General features: G+C 52.3%; 1 protein-coding gene across 7 annotated transcripts in view; it reads right to left on the reverse strand.

Annotated features, from left to right (window-relative positions):
- Positions 1–25,021, reverse strand: part of LOC100080128 (myosin phosphatase Rho interacting protein) — a 204,540-nt gene that overhangs the window by 30,999 nt on the left and 148,520 nt on the right. For 4 of the 7 annotated variants that reach the window (XM_029053589.2, XM_029053580.1, XM_029053586.2 and 1 more), the window contains exons 10-17: positions 22,505–22,561; positions 20,491–20,559; positions 18,270–18,359; positions 17,005–17,114; positions 15,842–15,880; positions 10,353–10,944; positions 8,732–8,848; positions 246–4,079 (exon numbers count right to left, since the gene is read on the reverse strand). In XM_029053589.2, coding sequence (XP_028909422.1) covers positions 246–4,079; positions 8,732–8,848; positions 10,353–10,944; positions 15,842–15,880; positions 17,005–17,114; positions 18,270–18,359; positions 20,491–20,559; positions 22,505–22,561 — 4,908 coding nt within the window. The remainder of the gene's footprint in view (positions 1–245; positions 4,080–8,731; positions 8,849–10,352; positions 10,945–15,841; positions 15,881–17,004; positions 17,115–18,269; positions 18,360–20,490; positions 20,560–22,504; positions 22,562–25,021) is intronic. The other 3 variants (XM_029053593.2, XM_029053595.2, XM_029053578.1) reach the window with 2 other exon arrangements.

Genomic DNA, 25,021 nt, shown 5'->3' on the forward strand with positions numbered 1-25,021 from the left:
TGCGACATGGCCGACAAGGAACACAGATATACACACACATCAGCCAACAAAATTTTAAAGCCGCTGACTATTTTAGAATCAGGAAATCGCCTCCTAATGCCGACCTAAATGCCCAACACACCAGAAGTCCCCCCTCGTCCCCCCCCACCGCCCGCCTCCCCTGGCAAACAAGAACATTGCATTATTGAAAAGGGAAAACACCACCCCGAGTGTGGGTGGAGTAAATGAAATGACGCTTTCAAAACCTTAAGGTTCTCAAAGTCCTTTTGGTATTTTTCCCTCAGAGTTGAGGCGTTTCCCTCCAGGTCCTTGTGCTCCAGTTCCTCTCTCATGACATTCATCTGGGCTTCCAGCTCCTGGATCCGCTCCCTCAACCCGGTCGTGGAATCGGCCTCGACCTCGGTCATCTGGCCGGCGCCATCCGGCCGAGCCGATGGCCAGGAGCGGTGCTCGAGGGCCGGGAGTCCCCCCGGGTGCTGCCTCTGGTAATAGTTCAGCGTCTCTTGCAAGCAGCGCAAGTTCTGCGTGTAATGTTCTTGTAAAGTGCGCAGTTCTTCTTCGTGAATTAGCTGCAGTTCCCTAATTTTGAGCTGAAACTTGTCCTCCAGGGTCTGCATCTGCTCCCCATGGTACCTTTCCATGTCTTGCTTATCTTTCACGGAGGCATCCAGCTGACTGAGGACCCTGGTCTTCTCTGCCCGCAGGGTGTTTTCCGTGCGGCTCAGCTGCTCGACCACACTTCTCATCTCTTCCTCGTAGCGGCCCTGCAAGGCGAAAATGCTCTCGTTGTGTTTGCTCTCCGCTTCTTCCAAGCACCTCTGCTGACGGGCCAGCTGAGCCACTCTGGCCTTCAGGTCGGCGTTCTCCCGCTCCACGATGGCGATCACCTGCAGGTACTCGCTCTTCTGCTTCCGCAGGAGCTCCTCGTACTCCAGCCGGAGGGCAGCCACCGCCCGCGCTCGCTCCTGGCACGAGGCGCCCGCCTTCTCCCAGGAGTCTTTGTAGAACCGGAGCTCCTTCTCATACTGCAGCCTGATTCTGCAGCCAGCGTAACAAACCTGAGCCTGGGTGATCGCATCTCGAACCAGTAACGATGAGCAGCGGCTGAGCCCGCCCAGGCTGGTGAGGTCGGAGACACCCTGAGAGGCCTCGAGCACCTCCCGTTGGTCACCCGGGGGCTCCCCCGGAGGCAGGGAGGCTAGCGAGGCGGCTATTTCCTCCAGAACACTTGCTTTTTCCTTCAGCTGTTGGGCAAGCTGTTCCTGAATAGAAACCAGAGTTTCTTCCTCCTCCCCCTGGTCTGGGGCCCTGGGAAGGTCCAAGCCCTCGGCGGGACCCGGAGCCGGCTCCGGCTCGAACCGCTTCCCGTCCTCCTCGGTCAGTCCGCCCCTCTCAATCCCTGCCTGGGGTTCCAGGGTTTCTGAAATCTGCCGCACCACGCTTTCCAAGCTGGGAGTTCCGTGGGCCCTTATGATTTCCCCCAACATGCCTTTATATTGCTCAAGGGCTGTCTTGGTGCCACGCAGGTTGTCTTCAAGCGTTTGTAACCGGTCGTGAAAGGACTCCCTCAGCTTCTGGACAGCAAAACCGAGTTCTGCCTTGACCAGGGTCGCATCTGCCAACGCAGAGATGCTGTCCCGCGGGAAGCAGGGAGGGCCAGCGTCTGCTTGGTTTCCTCCTCCTCCTTCGCTCCCAAGGCCTCCCAACTGCTTTCTGAGATCCTCCACCTGGCTCCAAAACTGGCTTTCCAAGAGCAGTTTTTTACATAAGGCCTCTGCTGAGGTCCCGGCTGTTCGAGAACCACTCGTAGGCTCCAGGGACACCTTTGTGGACAGATCAATCTCTTGGAGAGTCCGGGAGAGGGCAGAACTTGCGTCTGTTAAAGACTCTGCGATCTGATTGATCAAGGAAGCTTCGAAGGAGGTTTTTTCAGCAAGTAACTTCAGTTGGTCCTGGTGGGTCAATCCAGGGAACTGGGGGGTCACTTTGTCTCCCGCAGGCAAACTCTCTTCCCGGGCCTCACCTGGCCAGCTGGGTATCTGACGCAAAACACGGACGGCGTCAGATAAGATGATTTCCACACTGGAGAGGGTGGCCAAACCCAAGTCTCCCTCTTTCTCCCGGTCGGCCTTTAGCAAAGACCTCAGTTGTTCCCTGCACGCTTCTAAGCACGAGAGGGCTCGACTGTTTTTGACTCGGAAGTCTCCCAGCTCACCAACGTGCTTTTTCATCACCGTCTGCCTCTCCTTTCTTTCGTCTTCCAGCTGCGAGGCCAAGGCGGCGACCTGGGACAGACTAGTTTGGAGCTGGTCCCGGAGCTGGGATTCCGTGCCAGCCCACTGCTGGTGAAGAGCTATTAAGGCCTCCTGATTCTGGCCTTGTTGGTTCTCCAATTTCATGGTCACGTCTTTGAGCTTTTCCTCTGTGACGTACAGTTTGGTCTCCAGAGAGTGGATGATCGACAGATAAGCCTCGGGGGCCCCGGTTCCGGCAGAGAGCCCCGTGAGAGCGGGTTCCGACGACATGCTTTCTTCCGAGAGCGACCGGTCCTGACTGGTGTCCGAAGACGTGCTACTGGCCCAGTTCTTCTCGGAGCCATCCGGATGGATGTACTTCTGGCACTGGATACTCGAGAAACGGATTCGCTGCCGTTTAGTGCCCGGGGTGCCCCCTTCACACTTTGGTGCGGCCTTCTGAAGGCCCTCTCTGTCGTGAGGCTCCGCTGACTCAGAGAGGGTGACGACATCTCCAGCCTCCAGCCCCGGGGTCTCGCTCACCTCCCCCTGGCTGGCCTCGAGGCCTTCATTAACCTGGGGAGGGGAGTGTGTCGCCGGCGGCCCGCCTTGAGCTTGTTCTGGTTGCCCCAGTAGGGCGACGCCCTCTCCGTCGGCGTCCAGCGTTGGACACTCGTCGTCTGGGCCCCCGGGGTGAGCGTTCGCTCCCCTCCTTAAGACCCCCTCCTTGGCCTGGAGCCTTATTTCTGTTTCCTCCAAACTGCTGCCCAAAGCAACCATCTTCACCATGGCCTCGTTGAGGTCCTGGTCTTTCTTCGCCACAATTTTCTCGTGCAGCGCCTTGATGCGCTGCAACTCCTCTTCCTTCCCTTTCAGGGCGGCGTGCACGTCGCGGAACCGATCGGAGACGCGCCTGTGCGTGCCTTCCAGGTGGAGATAGTCGGCCTCCCGGGCCTCCAGCTTCTCCCGAAGCTCGGCGACTTCCCCGTCAGAGCGGGCGACTTGATCCAGCAGCTCCTGGAACCTCGTTCTGATCTGGTCTCGCTCGCCCTGGAGGCTCTGGATGTGTTCGGCGAGCTTCTGGACGCTGGCCTCCTTCACCTGGAGCTCCTCCTCCAGCTGATGCACCATTTCGCTGCCCTCAAACGTGGCGTTCAGCTTCTCCTTCTGGAGGATTTCCATCTGCTGCTCATGATCCTGCAGCTGATCTTCATAGTCACTCGCCTTCTCCTCCGCTTCTCTCAGGTTCTGGATCAGGGCTTGCTTTTCCTTCTCGCAGCTGTCCAGCAAGAGCTCATAGTTCTTCTGCAGCTTCTCCTCCATCAGAGCCTGTGCTCGTTCGCTGGCCCCGAGCTGCTGGCTGAGGTCTGCGATCCTCTCCTGGAGTCGCTGCACTTCCTTCTGATGGTCCCGCTGCAACGCCTGCTGCACTTCCAGATCCCGCAACTCCTGGGTCTTTTCCAGCAGCAGGGCCTCTGCGCTCTTCAGTTTCTGTTCACTGGCTCTCAGCTGGGAGCTCAGGGTGGTTTCACTGTGCTGCCACTCCTCCAGCTGCTCTCTGACCTTGGCCTTCTCCATCTTCAGGTCGCTCTTCAGCTTGGCCAGGGTTTGCTCTTTGATGGCCAGCTCGGCGGCAGCGTTGCTCAGCCTCGCCTGCAGGCTCTGAATCTCAGCCTCGTGGTGCCGGATCACATCCTTGGCCTCCCCGTAGCTACGCTTCAGGGACTGAATTTGTTGATTAATCAGCTCTTGGCGCTGGCACTGGGCTTCTAGCTCGCTTTGGAGGTCTTGGTTGACTTTATGGAGCCTCAGCCAGGCACAGGACGGTGATGTGGTCACCTCCGTCTTAAAGAGATCGATTAAATACGGGATTAGTAACACTCCCGGCTCCCGGTTCTGAGTGTCACACCTCTGGCCGGGGTTGACCGTACAAAAGCTCCTTGGGTTTTCCACGGGACTCCTACCTACGTGTTGCTTTCCACATACTGGACGGCTTTTGTCCTCTCCTCTTTCTGTCATTTTTTTAACACACCAACGAATCAATCATCTGGCCCCTTTCCAAGCAACTGCTTCCAGGTGAAAGGAAAACATGGACACTAACACCAAAACAACTCTACGGCAGTAGATTCTACGAGAAACAAATCAAATGAAACTGGAATGATGAAAGACACGCACACGCACACGCCATTAACTCAAAGACAGAAAGGACGAGAGAAAGATCGGAAGGGAGTGAAGACCACAGGGAGAAAGGGTAAAGTCTGCTTTTGTTTGTTTTGCAAAACAAAGTGCGCAGTTCCATATATGTCCTTGAACAAAAAAAAAAAAAATCCCACAAATGAGGTGTAAATCAATGACATCACTTCCCGCAAAACCCATGAAAGGAAGAAGAGTGCTCCAGTGATGTCATTGCTGTATCATTTTAAACAGGTTTCACCTGCTTGATGGCTTATTTTTGGAAACTGAATTAAGACCTACAAGTTACGGTGTCTCTAATCTGCCTGAAAGAGACAAATGGAGGGGACGACGGGAATCACGAAGGAAAAATAACCACCAACAAAACAAACAAACCGCTGTAAGATTCAAAACAAGTGAGGCATGCAAAGAGAAAACTCACAAATGAAAGGCATGCAGAAGTCAACGGAAATAGTACTGTATTAAAAAAAATATATGTATATGCACAGACGAGGAAGAAAAGCAGCCCAACCTAAGAATTTGGCCTGCCTCGTGGTTCTCTGCTGGTAGGGAAAGCCCACAGATGTGACACTCAGTTTGATTACGTTAAATTCCATGCCAAACAAAGAAACCATGCTACGTTAGCCTCCCCAGCTAACCCACCCAGTGAGAGGTGAGAAACTTCAGGTTGGCCTCTAAAGAGTGCTGGTTCTGAATCCAGGTCATGTTTAGAGAGGGAAAGCACTCCAAGCATGATCAGCATTAATAGCAAGAAGTAAGAGGAGAAGTTGTTTCAAAAGAAGCGAAAATGGGGACTTCGGTGAAAACCTCGGAGTAAGTCCCGGCCCAAAGTAAAGATGGTCTCCGGCTTAGCCATGTGCAAAATCTGCCCCTTGTACGGACCCGTGAGCATCCCCCGGCCGACAGGGAACGCCCCCAGGATGAGCGGTCATGTTGGACAAACCATGAGACGCAGAAATACCGAAGGCTCCCCACAGCTTGTGGCTCAGCAAAACGGGACCGGAAAGGATTGGTCTAACATCATCTCCCCCATCCTTAACGGGCTGGAAAATACTGCAGAGAGCCCGGCCTAGGCTGGGCTCGAGCAGGATATTTGAAATAATGGAGTTGGCAGGTGACAGGCCAGAGAGTGGAAAGGAAAACAACCCGTTCCCCCAGGTCCTCCGGAAAGTCTGGACTTGGTCCACGGGCCGTGCAAACCAAGGTAGGATGTCCCGAGCTGGGCTGGATCCGCTCGGGGTCCCGAGGTGGAAAGTTGAAGACGACGCTGGGCCCTTTGGCCGGAAAGACCTGCTCGGGGAAAAACTTGGGCCGGGCTACTGTGACACAGATGAGAGCCCACAAAGGGAAGCTCCAGCTGCAGACCGTGAAATGCTCCGTCCTAAGCAACATCTGGAATTTGTCAGGAGACAGCTCTGTCTGGTTTCCTTGCCTGTTAGGAGTCAGGGAAGTTTTCCAAAGTGCCTGTTGATACCACACATAATTTCGACCCACATAGGCCTGCCATTTTGCTAGTCTTCCACCCACCAGAAATGGATGCAGCAGAGACGTTGCTATTGCACGTCAAAAGGCACCGAGTCAGCTTGGTGTACTGGAAATGGGGACCCGGGTTCTAATCCTGAGCTCCGCTACCTGCCTGCTGTGCGACCTTGGGAAAGTCACTGCACCTCCTCTGTGCCTCAGTTTCCTCCCGGGTAAAATGGACTTTCAAAACCTGTTCTCCCTTCCCCTTCAATTGTGAGGCGCACGAGGATCGGGGATTACCAATCTGATTTGCTTGTATCCGCCTCAGCGCTTAGTACAGTGCCCCGCACACAGTAAGTGCTCAACAAATATCATAATTATTACTATTATGTCTGACCTGCTTATCTTGAATCCATTCCAGTGCTTTGTAGAGTGCTGGGCAAACAGAGCTTGAATTCCACTCTTTATTATGGTATTTGTTACTATTATTATAAACAATAAAACTAACTCTTTGGTCATCAGCAATGGCAATACCTATCCAGGGAGTGTGAGAGAGCAGGAAACGGCCACCTGCTTGGGATTGCCACAGCATACGAGAGAGCACGAGACAGAGAGAGACACCCTATCTCCCACCTCTTTAATATTCTCTGCATCTCACCATGCTGCCTTGGACACTGCTCTGCACAGACAGTGAGAATCCATGCAGACAAATGTCGGTGACGGGTTTTGCTAAAGAAAATAATGAAGGGTTGGAGTGGCTTCCGAAGAGTGGAAGCTGCTTTGCCTCCAAAAGCCGTGCCGCTCTCCAAGCGGGCCCCAAGCCCCTCCTTGATCGTAGGGAGATGCTCGGAGACCGTCGAGAGGGCAGATGGCAAAGGAGCTTCCCTGGGCTGTCCAACGCCCCACACGAGCCCCTACCTACGAGGCCTCCCCACTCCCCAGCGCCCAGTGGGCCGGGCCGGCCCCGGACCGAACGAGCAACACCCCTCCCCACTGGGCCGCTGCCCCGGCTGGACACGACTTCACCGGCTCTCTCCTTCCTTCTGCTCGGTAGAACTGGGAAGCAGCATGGCCTAGTGGATAGAACACGGGCCTGGGAGTCAGAAGGCCCGGGGTCCTAATCTCGGCTCTGCCTCTTGTCACACAACAGGTTGGACAAGTCTCAACCTCTCTATGCCCCGGTTATCTCATCGGTAAAATGGAAATTAAAGCTATGAGCCCCATGCGGAACACGGACTCTGTCCAACCTGATTGCCTTGTATCTGCCCCAGCGCTTAGTACAGTGCCCGGCACAGAGTAAGCGTTTAACAAATACTATTTGTAAAGCCCAATTCAGGAGGCCAGCAGTGACACAAAAAGTGCCCTGTTTCTTATTCCAATTAAGATGCAGGGACAGAGAACTCTGAACCAGCTGAAGGGGTCCCACGATCCCTCTCAGCTTAAGCACATCTCCGCTTGGGCGGTGATCCAGATGTCCATCCCCTTTGCCACGGCTGCTGTCACGGCCCTTTCCTTTCAGCAAGCGTGACCTCTGCAGACCTGGCCGAGTTGGCGTGGGTCATTTTTGGAAGGATTTCTTCCACTGGATTTACCTATTTTTGACTCAAACCTGCCCAGAGCATTTTCATGTGCAGAGGCAGGTCCAAGCAGATGGAGAAACGGTTTTAATGGCCAAACGGTCCTTCTCCCCATCTTGGAATGAGATTATCATTATAAACGCCTGCCTCCTCCTCTAGACCGTTAGCTCGCCGTGGGCAGGGAACGTGTCTCCCAACTCTTTTGTATTAAACACTCTCCCAAGTGCTTAGTACAGTGCTCTGCACAAGGTAAGCACCCAGTAAGTATCATTATTGATGATTATGCGGTCGGGAACGCCCCCCCACCCCAGGGACGTCTTCCTCTCCCCCAAAAGAGGCTGTTTTCACTACTCCTTGGTAGGTCACAGCACCATGGCGTGCGACTCCGCTTGCCTGATTCAACAGAAGCAGCTTGTGATGACAACCACCTCTCCTCTGGCAACGGTTCCCTTCGGTGATGTAAGCTCCTTGGGGGCAAGGATCGTGTCTAACGACTTTATTGTACTCCCAAGTGCTTAGCACAGTGCTCTGCTCACAGTAAACACTCGATAAATCCCACTGATTGATCTTTCCATTCAGCTGGCATCCCCGGGCAGCCTCTCTCAATCGGAAGCCCGAACCAAGACAACAAGCTACCAGCGAGGGGGGAAAAGAGGGAGATAGGCACGTCTTCCCACCGGCTGGATCTCAGCTGAGCCACATAAACCGCGGCGAGACGTGCTGTTGGAAATCCCCGATTCACTTTGTTGATACTGAGGCTGAAAAAAGTTTCCACTATTAAGAAACATGTGGATTTGGGTTTTTTTCTCTCTCTTTCTCTCTCCCTCCAAGTGGGCATCTGTTCAGCCCCACACAGTCTTGGCCACTGACAGAATGTGCTCTGCAGATGAGTGGACGGGCGGCACAGAAGGTGCGGGACAAGGGTCTTAATCACTGCCACCAGACACCAGAGAACAGGTCAACCTTGAAAGACTCTGGGAAAAATCACCCCAAGCCCCAGTTTCGAAGCAGATGCCCTGAAATGTCACAGGGGCAGCTCACAGACTCGTTCCGTTGCCTGCCACCCCCCCAGCACCCCGGCCATGAGCGCGGCCAGGAGGAGCGGGGTGGGGTCAGAGCGGCCAAGCCCCGGAACCGAGGGCAGGTTTTGCACATTTCTAACCCGCCTGGACTCGAAGCCGAGCACCGTGGGCAATGAAGCCCGAGCAGCCTGTGTGCAAAGACACGGGGAGGCAAGCAGCGCGTCTCTCCCCATTCTCCTACCTGCAACACGTAGCCCTCCCTAGCGCTCTGCTCCCGGCCCAGAGCCACTTTCAGCTGATCTTGCAGGACTCGGTTCTGTTCCAGGAGATCCGAGGCCTCTTTCTGACTCTGCTCCAACTGTTGGAAAAATAAAATCCAATAAAAGCAAACCGGCACCAAAGAGAAACGAGACGTGGGGAAGACAAGCCACGGCGGAAACATACAAGTGGAGTTTCCGATTCCGGTCCCTGGGACTGCACTTAGTTACATGAACCCCGGATTTGAGGGTTTGGGGGAGGGTGGTGCTAAACGGTTTCTTGTGTTCACAAGGGTTGGTTTCAACTGGACCCAGAAGGAACACCACTGATTATTGGATTACCTTCCACCCACTCTGTGGCGAAGAATATACCTAGTGTAATGCTGTTCAAATCAGGGTTTTCCACACAGCTCTGTCTTGGCTAATTAACCCTGACCCACAGTGGCTTTATGGTGGAAAAGGCAAGGGGGACACAGAACCTGGGTTCTAATCCCGGCTCCAGTGCTAACTTTGTGACCTAACTTTCTTGGAACTGAGTTTCCTAATCTGTAAAATGGGGGTGAAATACCTAATCTCCTTCTTATTTAGACTGCAAACTCGGGCAGGGACTGTATCCGGCCTCATGATCTTGTATCTACTCCAGTGCTCAATACAGTGCCTGGCACTTAAGTGCTGAACAAATACCACAATTATTATTATTACTGTTATTATTACTACCTTAAATCTGCCAGTCACAACCCATTCTAGGGGATTCTAGGACTGACTTGATTATTTGGACCAACTACCAAACTAATTTGACATGAGTAAGTCCAGATCCACACCTGAAGGATCATTTACTCCCACCCCCAACTGACTTCTGGCCAGGACCACATCTCTGAAGGCCCTGGATAGACTCCTTGTACAACCAGGGGCTGAGTGGATATTAACTAACAAGGAGAACAGTGAGTGCAGTCACAACGCACGACTGTTGCATTCCCATGATCCTCTATGAGGAAGGGTTCTTTGGCTTGTCTTTTGTTCCCTGTTGTGTTAGGATTTATTTCCCAGAAACACACAGGAGTAATAATAATAAAAATAATAATAATAATGTTGGTATCTGTTAAGCGCTTACTATGTGGCCGAGCACTGTTCTAAGAGCTGGGGTAGATACAGGGTAATCGGGTTGTCCCACATGAGGCTCACAGTCTTAATCCCCATTTTACAGATGAGGTAACTGAGGCACAGAGAAGTTAAGTGACTTGCCCACAGTCACAGAGTTGACAAACGGTGGAGCCGGAATTCAAACCCATGACCTCTGACTCCCAAGCCCGGGCTCTTTCCACTGAGCCACGCTGCTTCTCTACGAAAGCCACTGTGAAGCAACCACTGAGTCAAATTTAGGATTTGAGCAGGGAGGTAAAGTTTCATCAAATCCAAGATTCAAAAAAAGTCTGACCAGAGAAAATGAGAAATCGGAAAAAGTTCCAGTGCTTTACAGCTCCGAGTGGCACTTGTTCACACTAGGAAAAGAAGAGTTGGGTTTAGCAGATGGCTCAGGTGGGTTTAGCCAAATGGCTCCTTGAGACCGAGCCCGCCTTGTGCTGAGTATTCTCCATCTCACATTACCTCCTTCTCCAGCAAAGAGGTTATCTCCTGGGCGGGAAGCCTGTCAGGTCCATCATCTGAGGAGAGGTGCAGCGGGGCGATGGGGACTTGCTTCTCTTCACGCAGTGGGGTGGTTTCTACCTGATGCCACCGCTGTTCGATCTCCACGTGGACGTTCTGGGGCTTGGTCTCCGGCGCGACGGGTGACACTGGGCTCCTGTCCACCTCCATGCGCGACCCAGAGTCCTCCCCGCTCGGGCCATCGACAGAATCAATCATCTCAAAGCGTTTGCGCCGCTCCTCTCTCCGCCGGGCCCGCTCTCTCTCTAGCTCCCCTAGGTCCGTGTCCAAGCCCCCGGGCTCGCGCGCGCTGGGGGCTTCCGCGGCACTGGCCCTCTCCTGAGCCAGGGCTTGCTGGATGGGGCGGAACTCGGCCCAGTCGAAGGTTTTGGAACGCCCTTCCCGCCTGCGCTCCCGGGCCCGGCTCCGTTTCTGTTCGGGATCCAGATCCCCTTGGTCCTGATCCTGCTTCTCGCTCGGCTTTGGGCAGGCCTCAAAGGCCGGGGAGGAGGACGAGGAGGAGCTGCTCTTATTCTTCTCTTCTGGCAAGGAGCTGGGAAAACAGATACAGAAGAGGCGGGGAGAAACACTCGCACCTCATTCGCTTTCTCCCAAAGCAGCCTCTGGCCCTCTCCACCCCTAGTCTTCAGTGAGAGCCAACGATCAGATCACCACCCCTAATTTAATTTGGCTTTCCCTGTTACTTCTCTCATTCCAGGGATAGCCAATGATCCGCTGACAAACCAAAATTGCCCTTTCTGAAGGACTAGCAGTCTGTTTCAGGTTCCAGAAAAACAGGACCTTCTAAATACAGCTTCCAGATGGCATCCCTGCTGCTCATCCTGAGCTCACCTTCGGTTCCAAGGTCAGGAAGATGGCGAAGTGTAGAATTTTTGAGGGGAAGCTGGGGAAGGCAAGGGGTGGGAAGGAGTTAGGGGGTGGAGAGGGAGTTGAGAGGACCTGACTGTACAGAATTTTTAACAGATTTAGATTTGTTGCTGAGAGAGTGTGGTTTTTTTTTCATTTATTAAAGGCTCACTATGTGCCAGTCACTGCACTAAGATCTGGGGCAGATACAAGCTAATCAGGTTGGAAACAGTCCACGTCCCACATGGGGTGGACCATCTTAATCTCCATTTCATAGATGAGGTAACCGAGGCACAGAGAAGTCAACTGACTTGCCCAAAGTCACACAGCACACATGTGACGGAGTTGGGATTAGAACCCAGGTCCTTCAGACTCCTAGGCCCGGGCTCTACCCCCTAGACCGCGCTTGCTTCTCCACGTTTTGTCCAGTCGCAGGCTTCCTGAGCTAGCCAGGGGAAGTGCCCAGACTGCCCAGTGGGGTCCCTGGCCAGATAAGTATCCCATAAGAAATAGCTCCTTCTGGATCAGAAACACCAGCTATTGTATTAGGGAGAAACAGGTGGGGAACTCAAAGAACTAAATGAGAGCCACAGAGATGGCTTCAGCCAAATGCCAAATAAAAAAATAAAAAAAAAACCCTATTCATGACCAGCCCGAAGGCTGCTTTAAAAACAAAATATGCCCTGATATCCCAGAAGGTGAGTTCAACCACCTCCACAGAATTTCCAAACACAAAGTGGGACGTGCGCTTAAGTACATGATCGGTAGCGTCTGCCATCTTTTTAGCAGTCACGTGACTGCGACGACACCCATCGGTCCCTTCCGTGTTTTGCTGTTTTTCGGGCCCCCTTCTCTATGTATAAAATTTGCACAGGACTTGCTGGTCTCCAGGGCCTCCCCAACCAAGGGCCTGTGATGGGAGAACTCGGCAGGGAGAGGGAGGATGGTTCGTGGGCAGCTGAGCCCGTGGGCATCTGGCCTGACCCCAGCACTGCTGCTACAGAGTGACCTTGAAGATTCATTCATTCATTTATTCACAGTTATTGAGCGCTTACTGTGTACAGAGCACTGTACTAAGCGCTTGGAAAGTACCATTCATCAATAAAGAGAGACAATCCCTGCCCACAACGGGCTTACAGACTCGAAGATCCACCCAGACCAGATTCTGTCTCCCAACAGTGACTCTCAGAGGCTTTGGAGGAACCATGAGAAGGCGGTCCTCAATCCATCAATACATCAGTGGTATTTATTGATCACTGACTGTTCAGAGCACTGTACTAAGTGCTTGGGAGAGTAGCTCCTTGACATTAACCCTAACGGTCAACTATGGACCATCTAACAGCCCCGTAGACTATGCAGACCCCCTCATCCGTGCATTTATCCAAACCCTTCTTGAAACTACAGACAGTTTCCATTTGCATGACTTCCTGGGGTAACCAACTCCACATGCTTACCACCCACTGTGCAAAGAAGTGTTTCCTTTTGTTTCTTTTGAAACCTCTTCCCCACACCCGCCCCCAGTGCCCCTCTCATCCTGATGATGTGAGCAACAAGGATCAGTTTATCCTACCCCCCAACCTTCACGGTTCTGTAAACTCCCACCACATCCCGTCTCAGCAGCGAAGAGTCCTATTCTCTTTGGTCTCTCCTCACACGTGCCCTCTCTGTACCCATCCAGCTCTAGCGTGTCCTTCTTAAACAGAGGCCAGAGCCTCACGCGGTATTCCAGGAGCACATCATGGTTTGATACAGTGGCCGAGGCATGGCTTCGGCCCCATTTTCTAGGTCTCCCCCGATGGGGCCATCCAGCAGCCTTCTCAGCGGCCGCCGCTGCCCACTGAACCCTCCGGCCTGCTCAGCTGCTGTGTCTGAATTCAGCATCCTGCCTCCTCCCCCTGGCTGACTGGCCTGGCTGACTGGCCTATGCCTCCGATGGAACTTGGTTTGCAGGGTACGAGAGACCCGGTGAGGGTGGTACCAATCATTCAATCGTATTTCTTGAGCGCTTATGGTATGCAAAGCACTGTACTAAGCGCTTGGGAGAGTACGACACAGCAAAAGACACATCTCTGGCCCACAACAAGCTCACATCACCATCGCTAGAATCGATCTCTTCACACCGGTTCCTGGTCTCACAGTTCACCGGGCCAGGCCCCAGTCCGGTCTGTCGTTTGACAAGAGAAGCAGCGTGATCTAGTGGATAGAGCTAGGGCCTGGGAGTCAGAAGGACCTGGGTTCTAATCCCGGGCTCCGCCACTTGTCTACGTGACCTGGGGCAAGTCACTTCACTTCTCTGTGCCTCCACGCCGGTTCCTGGTCCCAAAGTTCACCGGAAGGGACGAGTCCGAGGCCTATCTGTCACCTGACAAATGAAGCGGTGTGGCCTAGTGGATAGAGCACGGGCCCAGGAGTCAGGAGGACCTGGGTTCTAATCCCGGCTCTGCCACTTGTCTGCTGTGTGACCTCGGGGAAGTCACTTCACCTCTCCGTGTCTCAGTCACCTAATCTGCAAAATGGGGATTACAAATGGGTGCTCCACATGGGACGTGGACTACGCCCAACCTGATTAGCTTGTATATACCCTAGTGCTTAGTATAGTGACTGGCACATAATGTTTAACAAATACCATTTAAAAGAAAAAGAAAAAGGAGACACCATCATATCTCTGGGCTAAAAGCCACGTGTGCCAGCCAAATCAGACCAACCTTGGAAGATTCGCACAACCCTATGGCTCCACAATGAGATTCTCACATGCCTGAAGACCATAACGACCACACGAAGAAACCATCAGCATTCTTCCTTCTTTTCAGACCCCCCTTAAAGCATGGATTTCTCCATCATTCTGAGAAACACATGCTTCTCTCCCCGCAAGTGAACAGACACAGGCCTCTTCTCAACTCTGGAAGAGCAAAAATATGCAACTCAAAGCATACCAGAACAAAAGAAAAAAGCAAAAACAAAAAAACACCCAGTCACAAATGGTTCATGAACCCGTATCTTCCGATGCAGTTTGACCCAAATGAGGTCCTACCCTGGGGTCAAGCCATAAAAATCACTGGCAGTTTGATGCTTTTCTTTAAAAATGAAAGCGCACACAAAATTCTCTCAGCTACTTTTGCAACGGCTAGCTGATAAAAGGATGCCATATTTGGAGGGGCAAGAAGACCGCAAGGTGAAGTGCAGCCCAGATTGCGAATCCACTACTGGCTAAAAGCCCAAATTAGCTACTTTGAAGAGAGAAGCCCCGTGCTCTCTAGGCCACCCTGCCCTTCCTCCTCCGTAGAGATCCATAACACAAGGGGGGGTCCCTGGGGCTTACTCTGATGCCGGCATATCTGGCTTGCCAAACAGAATCCTCCATGTGTTTTGAAGAATGGAGTCATTCTTGGTTTATTTTCCCCTTTCAAGATTCCAGCTCGGGACCGTAGAAGAAAACCCAAGGGTGTAAAGCATGTTCATGAACTGGACCTCATGAGCAGGATGTGCTACTGCCAAGAAACCAAGGTTCTCTACCAGCAACTAACCTACGAGATACCAACTTGGCCACTAACATTTCAGGCACTTTATTTTTTTCTGCTCCTAATTCTCAGGGCTGTTTGCAACCGATCTCTGCTACTGTTAGTCAGCTCCTCTCAGCAAGCCTGTCATTCTCCTCCCCTCCCTTGCAGAAGCCCTAACAACCAGCAGACTCAGACCCTCCTCCCTGCTCCCTTTCTCTCTGGGGAAAGGTAGAGCCCAGACAGTGCTGGGGATGAGGTAAAAGACCACAAGTGTATTGTGGTCTTTATAAATCCGGCTTTCTGGTCTGCAGCACCCAGGACATTCACGGGAAGGCCCAATGTGTGATGGGATTCTGGGGAATGACCCGTACCAGAGTACTCTGGATCTGCTACGTCTTCGAGGGCCCCGAGAGACAGACATGTGGAGGATGGGCTTGCCACTGAGCAATCTGCCTCCCTACCCGGGGAGCTGTGAGGCACTGACTTGGAAGAAGTCTGACTGACTCTGACAACAAAACCAACTGGAATGAAAATGGCTCCCTTCTACAAAATGGTTGCCTTGGGATAACACCCACTGAAGCTTCTTCCTTCTGCTCCCTCTCGATCAGATGTTTTCAATGACACATGGAAGGGGTGAAAATCAGGTGAGCGATGCTGTATCCAAGTGAGGATGAGCCAGAACGATGGGGGTAGGCTAACGAGACAAGCTTTTCAATGAAAAGATTAAGTTCCACAAGGAAATTATTTTGTGCCTTTTCATTTTCGGCCTGCAACTATCCAAAATCTGGCAGCAGAGGGTATATTTAAGCTACGTGAAACGCTCATTCTGCTTTCATTCACCGCCTTTGTCTTCATACTGATTTGCGTCGGAAGATACGTGGTGGGAGAGAAGGAACTGGAGTTCAGATAGACACCAGCATCAGGTGCCTTCAAAATCAACCGAGAAGTTAGCTTTCTTCTCTCTCTTGGCAAAACAAAATCTGTGGGGTTTTTGACTTGAGGTGCAGGAGGGGAAACATGCAGTGAATCATGAGATATACAAACCACAAAATGTTAATACAGGAGAGAACACAGTTTTCCAACCTGGGCTTCAGCACTGAAAGTTTCAGAGAGAGGTTTTTCCTGGTTGCGTGGAAATCAAACAGATGTAGGAGTGAGGAGAGAAGAGAAATTTGACAGAAAGAAATTCTCCAATATTCTGTGGCAGGTCCCCAGATGGGTTGACCTGGGACCCAGCTACAGGGTGTTTTTTTTAAATGGTATTTTTTTTAAATGCTTACTATCTGTCAGGCACTGAACTAAGCGCTGGAGAAGATACAAGCTGATCATGTCAAAGTCAGTGTGTCACGTGGGGTCACACTAAATACCGAATCTCCCATTTTACAGTTAAGGAAACTGATAAATTAAATGACTTCCCCAGGGTCACATGGCAGCAGAGGTAAGATTAGAATCCAGCTCCTCGGATTCCTAGGCCCGTGCTCTTTCCACTAGGCCATCCTGCATCCCTGTGTTGCCCCACCCAGACTGCAGTTCCTGAACACAACTGTCTTCGGTTCAGACAAGACTGCCAGGGCAGCTCTGGAAGTAAGGTCAGTTAAATCTGGTCACTGAATAAGGGTATGTGCCCTACAAATGAGTTCTTGAACTTCTCACAACAGAACCAGGAGGCCCGGCCACAGTGAAATAGCCGCTCAGCCTAAAAACAGAATTTCGGACCCCGGGCAAAAAGCCTGGATTCTAATCCCAGCTCTGCCACTTCTCTGCTTTGTGACCTGGGGCAAGTCATTTCATTTTTCTGGGTCTCACTTACTTCATCTGGAAAATGGGTTTTAAAGCTGCGAGCTACATGTGGGAAAGGGACCTGATTATTTTGTCTCTAGCACAGGCTTTAGTAAAGTTCCTGGTACCACAGTAGGTGCTTAACAAATACCATAAAAAAACAAAAACAAAAAAAAGCCTGAAAGGCCCAACAGAGAGCATGACAAGGTGGATCTAATCGTTCAATCAATCAATCCAGGGTTTATTGTGTGCAGAACACTGTATTAAGTGCTTGGGAGAGTACGACAGAGTTGGAAGACACATTCCCTGCCCACAATGAGCTTACAGTCTAGAGGGTTGAGATTACAGTCTATAGGGGATACAAAAGAGAAGAAGAAAATCACCTATAAGAGCAGTAGGGAGTGAGGGAAGTGGGAAGGAAGGAAGGAGAATATCCCTGGGAGGTCCCTGGCTTTCGACCCTCATACCTGGTCACATCTGGAGCAGTGGTCGGGTGCACGTGCTTCATGATGGTTTGGATCCAATTCCGCCGAATTCCAGATGTCATGGCGGAGAGGGTGAACTCTCCTTCTTTAGTCTAGACAAAGTACGGGAGCAAATCAGAGGGGAGCAGGTGCTTCCGGACTCTCTCAAGGCTATCTCTCCTTTTCCACAGCAAACACATGGAACTGGAATTGGCCAATTCATTCAATCATATTTCTTGAGCGCTTACTGTATGCAGAGCACTGTACTAAGCGCTTGGAATGTACAATTCGGCAACAGAGAGAGACAATCCTTGCCCAACACCAGGCCCACAGTCTAAAATCATTTTCAGGGGCTTAAGGGAGGGGGATTTCCCTTCCCAGTAGAATGGGATTTGAAGGGTTCTAATTGTAATCTTCTGGGCAGGCCAGCTTCAGGGGATGCCTAGAGACTGGTGGAAACCTCACAGCTGCGATCAGTAAATTTGTCTGCCGCTGACCCCGTGGGCAAGTTCATTAAAAAAAAAAATTCAACCCATTTGCAAATTTGTGGGAGCATCCTACATAATATTCCTAAATAATTCTCAGAGGAGGTTCCTATTAGGCCAAATTGAGCAGAAAAGAAATAGGGGTAAGCCGATCATGGCCTCTCTCCCCAACAAGGGAAGGGTGATTTTGGCAAAACCACGGCAAAAACAAAACAAAAAAAACAGGACCCCAACTTTTCCTGCTTTCTCACCTAAAGATTCTTGTCTAAGACAAAATGGTTTTTATTTCTTTTTTTTTTCTTTAAATCCCAGACTTGTCTGGCAAAATTAATAGCACATCAACTAATGAGATTGGTTCAAAAGTGGCAAGGGACTGAAAGAACCATAACAATTTGTTGACTCTGGCATAGAATACAGAACATTGTTCCAAACTCAGATTACCTGCCCGGGAGCAGACACTGCCACGAACCCTCATGAATCGGGGAGACAAAGTGTCAGCCAGCTTCCTGTGCTCGCAAAAATCTAAATCTGGAATTCCAACTTTACCACACCCCCAGGGCTGTACCGCCATTATCTTCAGTTGTGTCCCCTAGGAGTCGTCGTCCTCCCCCTGCCCCGCCTCTCGACACTGTGAGATGGTATCAGGATCCTCACGCTGGCATTTCCCCAGGTAAATTGATCAAATCGCTCTGGACTCAACCCTCTATCCCAATCCCCATCCTGTCTCCTGTTTTTACAGAAAAAGCCTCCACCCGGGCTATTTCCTGACCCAAATGCACTTACGTGAATCTGAAAGCCATAGTTCCTCTGGACTGGATACTCAGTGACATCATAACATGTAGATAAGTCAATTTCACCATCCAAATCCGCTGCCTGGAAAGAGAAGATCTAAGGATGTTTAGAAGGACGGGATGGGAAGGATGGGAAGATCTAAGGATGTGGAGAAGCGGTGTGGCGTAGCGGAAAGAGTACGGGCTTGGCAGTCAGGGGATGTGGGTTCTAATCCCGGCTCCGCCACTCCTCTGCTGTGTGACCTTGGGCAAGCCACTTCCCTTCTCTGTGCCTCAGTTACCTCGTCTGTAAAATGGGGATGAAGACTATGAGCACCATGTGGGACAATCTGATCACCTTGTATCTACCCTGGTGCTTAGAACACTGCTTGGCATATAGTGAGCACTTAACAAATACCATAAAATAAAAAGGGGGAAAAAGCCACACTGCATGAATTGTTAATTATGATGAAACATGGCCCCTGCCCGGCAAGGGGCTCACAATCTATCTTACACTCATTTTACCAGGAGTGGGGGGGAGACACCATGGCCCAGGGCAGTTAAGTGACTTGCCCGAGGTCACATAGGAGGCCAGCGGCAGAGCTGGGATCAGAACCACAGTCTCCTGAGTTTCAGCGCCGGGGTCCTTTGACCAGGCAACGGTGATCTTCTTGGAGCAGAGTGTTTTAATCAAAACTAGTTTCTTTTAGTGTAAAGAAAGCAGCATGGTCTGGTGGAAAAAGCCTGGGCGTCAGAGGACTTGGTTTCACTTAACTTCTCTGTAAAATGGGAATTAAATCCTACTTCCTCTTTCTTAGACTGTGAGCCCCATCTGGGACAGGGACTGGGTTCAATCTACTTATCCTGTATCTACCCTGAAGCTTAGTACAATGTACAGCACATGGTAAGTGCTTAATAATGATGATGATGATGATGATAATAATGACAGTATCGATGATGATAATTGTAATAATGACGACAGTATTTGTTAAATGTTTACTTTGTGCCAGGCACTGTTCTAAACACTGGGGTGAAAACAAGCAAATCAGGTTGGACACAGTCCCTGTCCCACATGGGCCTCACATTCTTAATCCCCATTTTACAGATGAGGTAACTGAGGTACAGAGAAGTGAAGTAACTTGCCCAAGGTCACAAAGCAGACAAGTGGAAAAACCGGAATTAGAACCCAGGTTCTTCTGACTCCCAGGCCCGTGCTCTACTTATTAGGCCACATTGTTTTTCTACCAAGTACTATAAAAAACTATAATTGTTATTACCACTATTACTATGAAAACAGAGCATCATGAAGAGCCATTTATGCCTCACCCTCAACCCAAATTAATGATCTCACTGGAGGATAGGAACCCTTGCACTGCAAGATGCCATGGACTTTAACTTAACAGCTACCCTTGCGTGCAGAGCTCTGGAGTGGACACAGAAAAGAAGAGGCCTGGCTCAGAGAACAGATGTGCCCTCTGACCCCCGGGGGTAACTGAGGGCCTGAAGTGACCGCAGTCACGGCAGGGCTGGTTTGATATGGGATGGCTTCAGGAAGGAGATGGGCTGTGCAGCTTGAGTTCTGCTGCAGGGACAGGTCTGGAGTTTGGTGTGAAAAGGTGGGCAGAGTGCACGGGTCAGGAAACAGAAAATGGGATTTGGTTTATAGTGTACTCTCCTGAGCGCTTAGTACAGTACTCAATAAATATGATTGACTCGGTTTCTTCCCTCCAGGGAGCTTAACATGTCTGCTCAAGGGTTCCCACGGTAGTCCAGGAGTTGGAAGATGCTGGGACAATCCCTCATCCCTAAGCGCTCGAATGCTACATTTTCACTGGGTGGAAAACCACCTACGGGGTCAGAGGGCCGCACCCGCTGGCACATCCGGGCACGAGGTAGTGGCTTCTCAAAGCCGGAAGGGGGAAGATCCTGGAGACTAGACCACAAGCTCGTTGTGGGCAGGGAATGTCAAGGTTTATTGTTGTGGTGTACTTTCCCAAGCGCATAGGACAGTGCTCTGCACACAGTAAGCGCTCAAGAAATACAACCGAATGAATATTTCCACTGAGATGCAAGACCGGGAAACCCCAGAAGGCAGCGACCCTGACGGCCTTGACCAACTAAAGCCGGGAACCACGGCCAAGAAGAAAGGAACAGGGCCGGGAATCCGACGGCCCCCGGATGACGCCGGGCCGGGTCGGCTGTCCGGGTAGGTAAGGCGAGGCAGAGAAACCTACCTCTTCGGCCACCGAATCCCTGTAGTATCTCAGGCTCTGATCCGCCAGAACAAACCAGTGTTTCTTCCACTGAAAAGATAAAACAGAGCCCTGTCAGTGTCTCCCGGCCCCTCTTCAACCCCGGACCAGCTACTCAAAGGCTACCCAGCCTCACGGTGAGCCCAGGCCTCCCCGCAGCACAGGAAAAGCTACGGACCCTCTGGCCCTCCCCGAGAGCGGCAGACAGCACCCAGAGGTCTGTGCTCGGACTGCAGACAGCCATGCGCCCATGTCTTGCTAAGCTGTAACTCTTCCAGCGGAAAGCCAATGCCGAAAAGCCGGGAGCTGGGCTCTCTCTTCAGTCAACGGCGGTGTGTGCTTAGTGAACACGGCCCACCTGCACCGCTGTGGCCAACACTCTCAGAACTGTGGGCTTTGTCATTCCGAGACTGAACAGAGCTCACTGATTACGGCTGGAAAAGTGACTGTGAAGAACGGCATCTTGGTCCTAGAGGGCAGCTTAAGAGCATGTCCCGTTCGAGTTAACGGCCCGCGGTCCTCAGCGGCAAACTTAACCAGCTAAACTCCCAAGTCGTCACTTGTGGATGGCAGGGAGGGAAACCTGGATCTCTAGGCGGCAGGAGCCAGCCACACGAGCACGTGGAGACCTAGTCTGGTTTAAGAGACCGAGGGGGTCTGATGGAGGAGGAAGAGAGAAGAGAGCGAGATGACACTTTGCAGGGCCACTTGGGGAAAGAAGGGACGGTCCTGCGGGACGGTGGTGCCGGACAGCCTCCTCCTCCCCCCGGTCCCGTGCTCACCTGCCTGTGGCACGGGTGGATTTGCCCGACTCGGCCTCCGGGTCCCCCAGAGCGGGGCGGGGGTCGGGTCAGACCATCAGCACCAAGCTCGGGGGGAGGGCGGTGAGTGCGGGTGGGCAAACGCCCCTGCGGATCCCAGGAGCCGCCGCCATCAGTAGGCTGGAGGGGAACTTGGGCTGGGGCTGTGCTGGGACCCATCCGAAGGGGAGACAGGAGGGTGGGCAGTGTGGCTACCTGTGGCCCCTGAGACAGAACCGGTCGGGAGGTGGGGGGAGGGTAGCAAAGGTTGCCCTCCCCGCCCAGCAGTGCCCACCTAGTAGTAACCACAGTGGACCTGACCGGGCCCGAGGGCACCCTCAGAACAGCACAGCTGTGGATCGGAGCAGTTAAGTAGAGACTCTGCCTCCTCAGATCCGGGTAGGGTGTGGGGAGATCGTTTGTACAGGTGGGGAGGGGAGGATCTCTGCTGCGGGGGTTCATGATCTCTACCCATGGGGGGGAGGCGCTCATCACTGCCTTCAGTGCTGCAGTGTAGTCGTTTTCGCCTAATCTCTCCCACATGCCGTATCACACTCCCCAGTGGCAGGGTCCACGGTCAAAGAGATCACCTGGTAAGCCCCGCTGCCTCCGCAGAGCTGAGAGCCAGAAACTCGGGGCCACAGCCCAAGCCTTGGGAGGCCGCTGACTGAAAGCCCACCAGACCCAGGGGTCATGGGGGAGTCTGAGACCTCAGATTCTCTGAGAGGCAGTTGGGGGAGTGGGGAGGGGGTGATTACGTGGGGGCTGCCGCTGACCCAGAGAAGGCCCGGTCACTCCTCCCAGCTGTCCACTGGCTCCAGCTGTTCACTTCACCGGTGGGATTTAACACCCGCCTTCTGCAGGCAGCAGCCACGCCATGTGGCAGAGGTACAACGCCCGACACCTGCACCGTCCACTCTCTACCCTGCGGTTCCCCGTTACAACCCCAGACACCTGCTTTCTCCGGACCTTGGAACAACCAAGGCAGCAGCAGGTTGGGAGGTTGAGCCCCTCTGGCTCACGGGTCAGGGCTCGGAAGAAAGTCTCCTCCCCTAAGACCGTGGACATAGCACCCAAACACACCCCTGGAGGGTCTTCCAAGGCCCTTGGGCCAGGGCCACAGAGGACCCTGGAGGCTAGCTACGTGTAGCTCCCGGCAACCTGCAAAGCAACATTCGATTATCAGCTGGACTCACCTGCCCATCCTCATACTGCTTGGTCAACCAGCCTTTCTTGAAGTTCAGCAGGTCAGGCTGCAAGGAGGAGGGAAAGACTCAGTGAGTTGTCCGAGGGGATTTTATGCTTGATGGTGGGGAATGGGGATAGAGGGCCCCCGGGGTTGGCGACTCCCTAGAAACCAGGAAGTGGCTGAGAAATGCAAGCTTTTGAGCATTCGGGACCCATTCCAACCCCTTCTGGAGCCAGGCAACTATTTCTGGCAAATGAACAGCTCTGATCCTCAATGGGACCACAGCCTAGAGCAAACCTCTCCAATTCTTTCACGGAGAGGTGGGCATGAAAAGACCCTCCCTTTCTCTCTTCAATACGCAGGCCCTCCGAGAGTGCCAAAACACTGGCTCCATGGGAGCATCTGGAGATGCAAAGGACCGTGGGGGCCAGGGAGGCTTGAGTAGTGAGTCTAACCGAATCAAGGAAAAAGATGCTGGCGGTGGAGAGGGAGAACAGAGGCCCTCAGGGTCATCTTTAAATGCAGCAATCCGTCAGTAGAGAGGGGAATGGCAAAGGAAGACGACAGTCGCCCTTAAAGAGTGTGGGCCACTCAGCAGCACAAACAGACTAAATTCCTGCGTTTTAGCCAAGAAAGATGGCAAGGCAACAGAACTCCAGGGCCTGTACATTTTCCTGGACTTTTCCTCTTGCTTCATTGGGCTGCCTCCCCAGTTTTCCAGCCCTAGATCCTCAGAGCAGAACACTGTCCTATTCTCCCCATTTCCTGACGCCTGGCATCTCAAGCATCCATTTTTACCAGGAACCAGATTTAGAGGTTTCAAACCAGAGGAGGTGGAATGGCAAGAAAGGGGAAATGGCTTTTCTTAGCAAGTGGCATTCCGAAGGGGGGTCCCAAAGGGCACGCAGAAGGTCCTGGGACCCAATCCAGGAGATGACGAGGAAGCCGCATGGAAAAAACTGGTGCTCTTCTCTCTGCCAGGCCCCTCTGCTTCACTCTGAGACTCTATTTCCAAACAAGGGCTGACAGTCGGTAATGTCAAGCTACAACAGACAAAGATCTCTATTTTTGATATCTTAAAATGATCGAGAGTTTGGGGGTGCGGGTCAAAGACAAACCCCAAGTCTTATAACCCCCTCTGGGACCTGGGACAGATTTCCCACTGGGTGGATTTTATGCTCCTTGCTGGAGGGACAGACTCCTCAGACAGACGCAGGGCCGAGGGAACAGACGGCCTCCCCGCCCCTCCCTGCTCAGTTTGCCCTCCTGCTTGGGCCGGTGTCGAAACCTTCCCAAATGTGATGCGCTGGTTTACGCCAGACTGATGGCTTTTAGCACAGCTCATTTCAGGACCCTGGCTGGGGAGGAAACAGCCTGGGGCCAGAGGAGGTATAAATAGAAACAGAAACAATCGTGTCCAAAACAAACGACGCTGGGAGCTGTGGACTCACCCACGTGACTTCAAGCATGAACCTGCCTGGCTCTCACAGGGGCCAACTAGAGGGTGGGGGAAGGGCCTTGCACCACGCTGCAGGGAGACCTCAATTTGCCCGGGGGTCCGTCTGAGTGCCGGGGACCGGTTCTGGCCGGCTCATGGTCTGGCTGGCAAGGGCTGTGGTGCCGCCCGCAACCCAAACACTCAAGTGCCCTCAGTAGCCGTCAGCTTTGCCTGCCACCACTGCACGATGCCAAGTGTCCCAAACACTCAAGACCGAAACCCTGAACCCCGCAACCTTTTCACCCCATTTTTGCATATGCAGTACCCGACAAGGGCGAGGAGTAGCGGCATGGCAGGGAGGGGGCAGGAGGCAAGGACAGGAACTTTGGAGGGAAGGATGATTGCCAGGGAGAGCCTGACCCCGGCTCCTAGCTACCCTAGGGGTTTCATTGCCTCATCATGGATCCAAAAGAAATCTAGTTTCTCCACACAAAGTGAAGGCTCCTATGCCCAATACTGTAATAGGAGTATAGTGCCTGGCACAGAGTAAGCGCTTAAATATCATAATTATTAGTAGTAGTAGTACTAGTGGTATGTTTTAGGCCCTTACTGCGCATGGAGCACCGTATTAAGCACTGGGCAGGAGTATCCAAGTGGAAATCAGAAACAGACTCTACCCCGAGGGGCTTGAAATCCATGAATAAAAGTCGGGGAGAGGAAAAGAAGTCAGGGAGAGGAAGAGAATTCAGGGAGAGGACTGGAAACACAAAAATGGTGACTACGTGCATGTAAATGGTAACAGAAAGAAGAGAGGCTCTCTCAGGTTTGGGGGTGTCCCTCTCAATCCGTCCTGGGGGGAGGGGGAAGGAGTCAAAACAAGGCTGGGGACAACAGGGATAAGTTTCCATCCCCACAAACCACAGTCCTCTGGATGTACACACAGCACCTCGCCCACACATTCAATAATAATAATAATAATGATAATAATAATACTGATAATAATACGTGGTATTTCTTAAGTGCTTACTACATGCCAAGCACTAGGCTTAAGCACTGGGGTAGATACAAGATAATCGGATGGACACA

This window comes from Ornithorhynchus anatinus, chromosome 2 (genome assembly GCF_004115215.2).
Source record: "Ornithorhynchus anatinus isolate Pmale09 chromosome 2, mOrnAna1.pri.v4, whole genome shotgun sequence".
In the NCBI taxonomy this organism is placed as follows: domain Eukaryota; kingdom Metazoa; phylum Chordata; class Mammalia; order Monotremata; family Ornithorhynchidae; genus Ornithorhynchus; species Ornithorhynchus anatinus.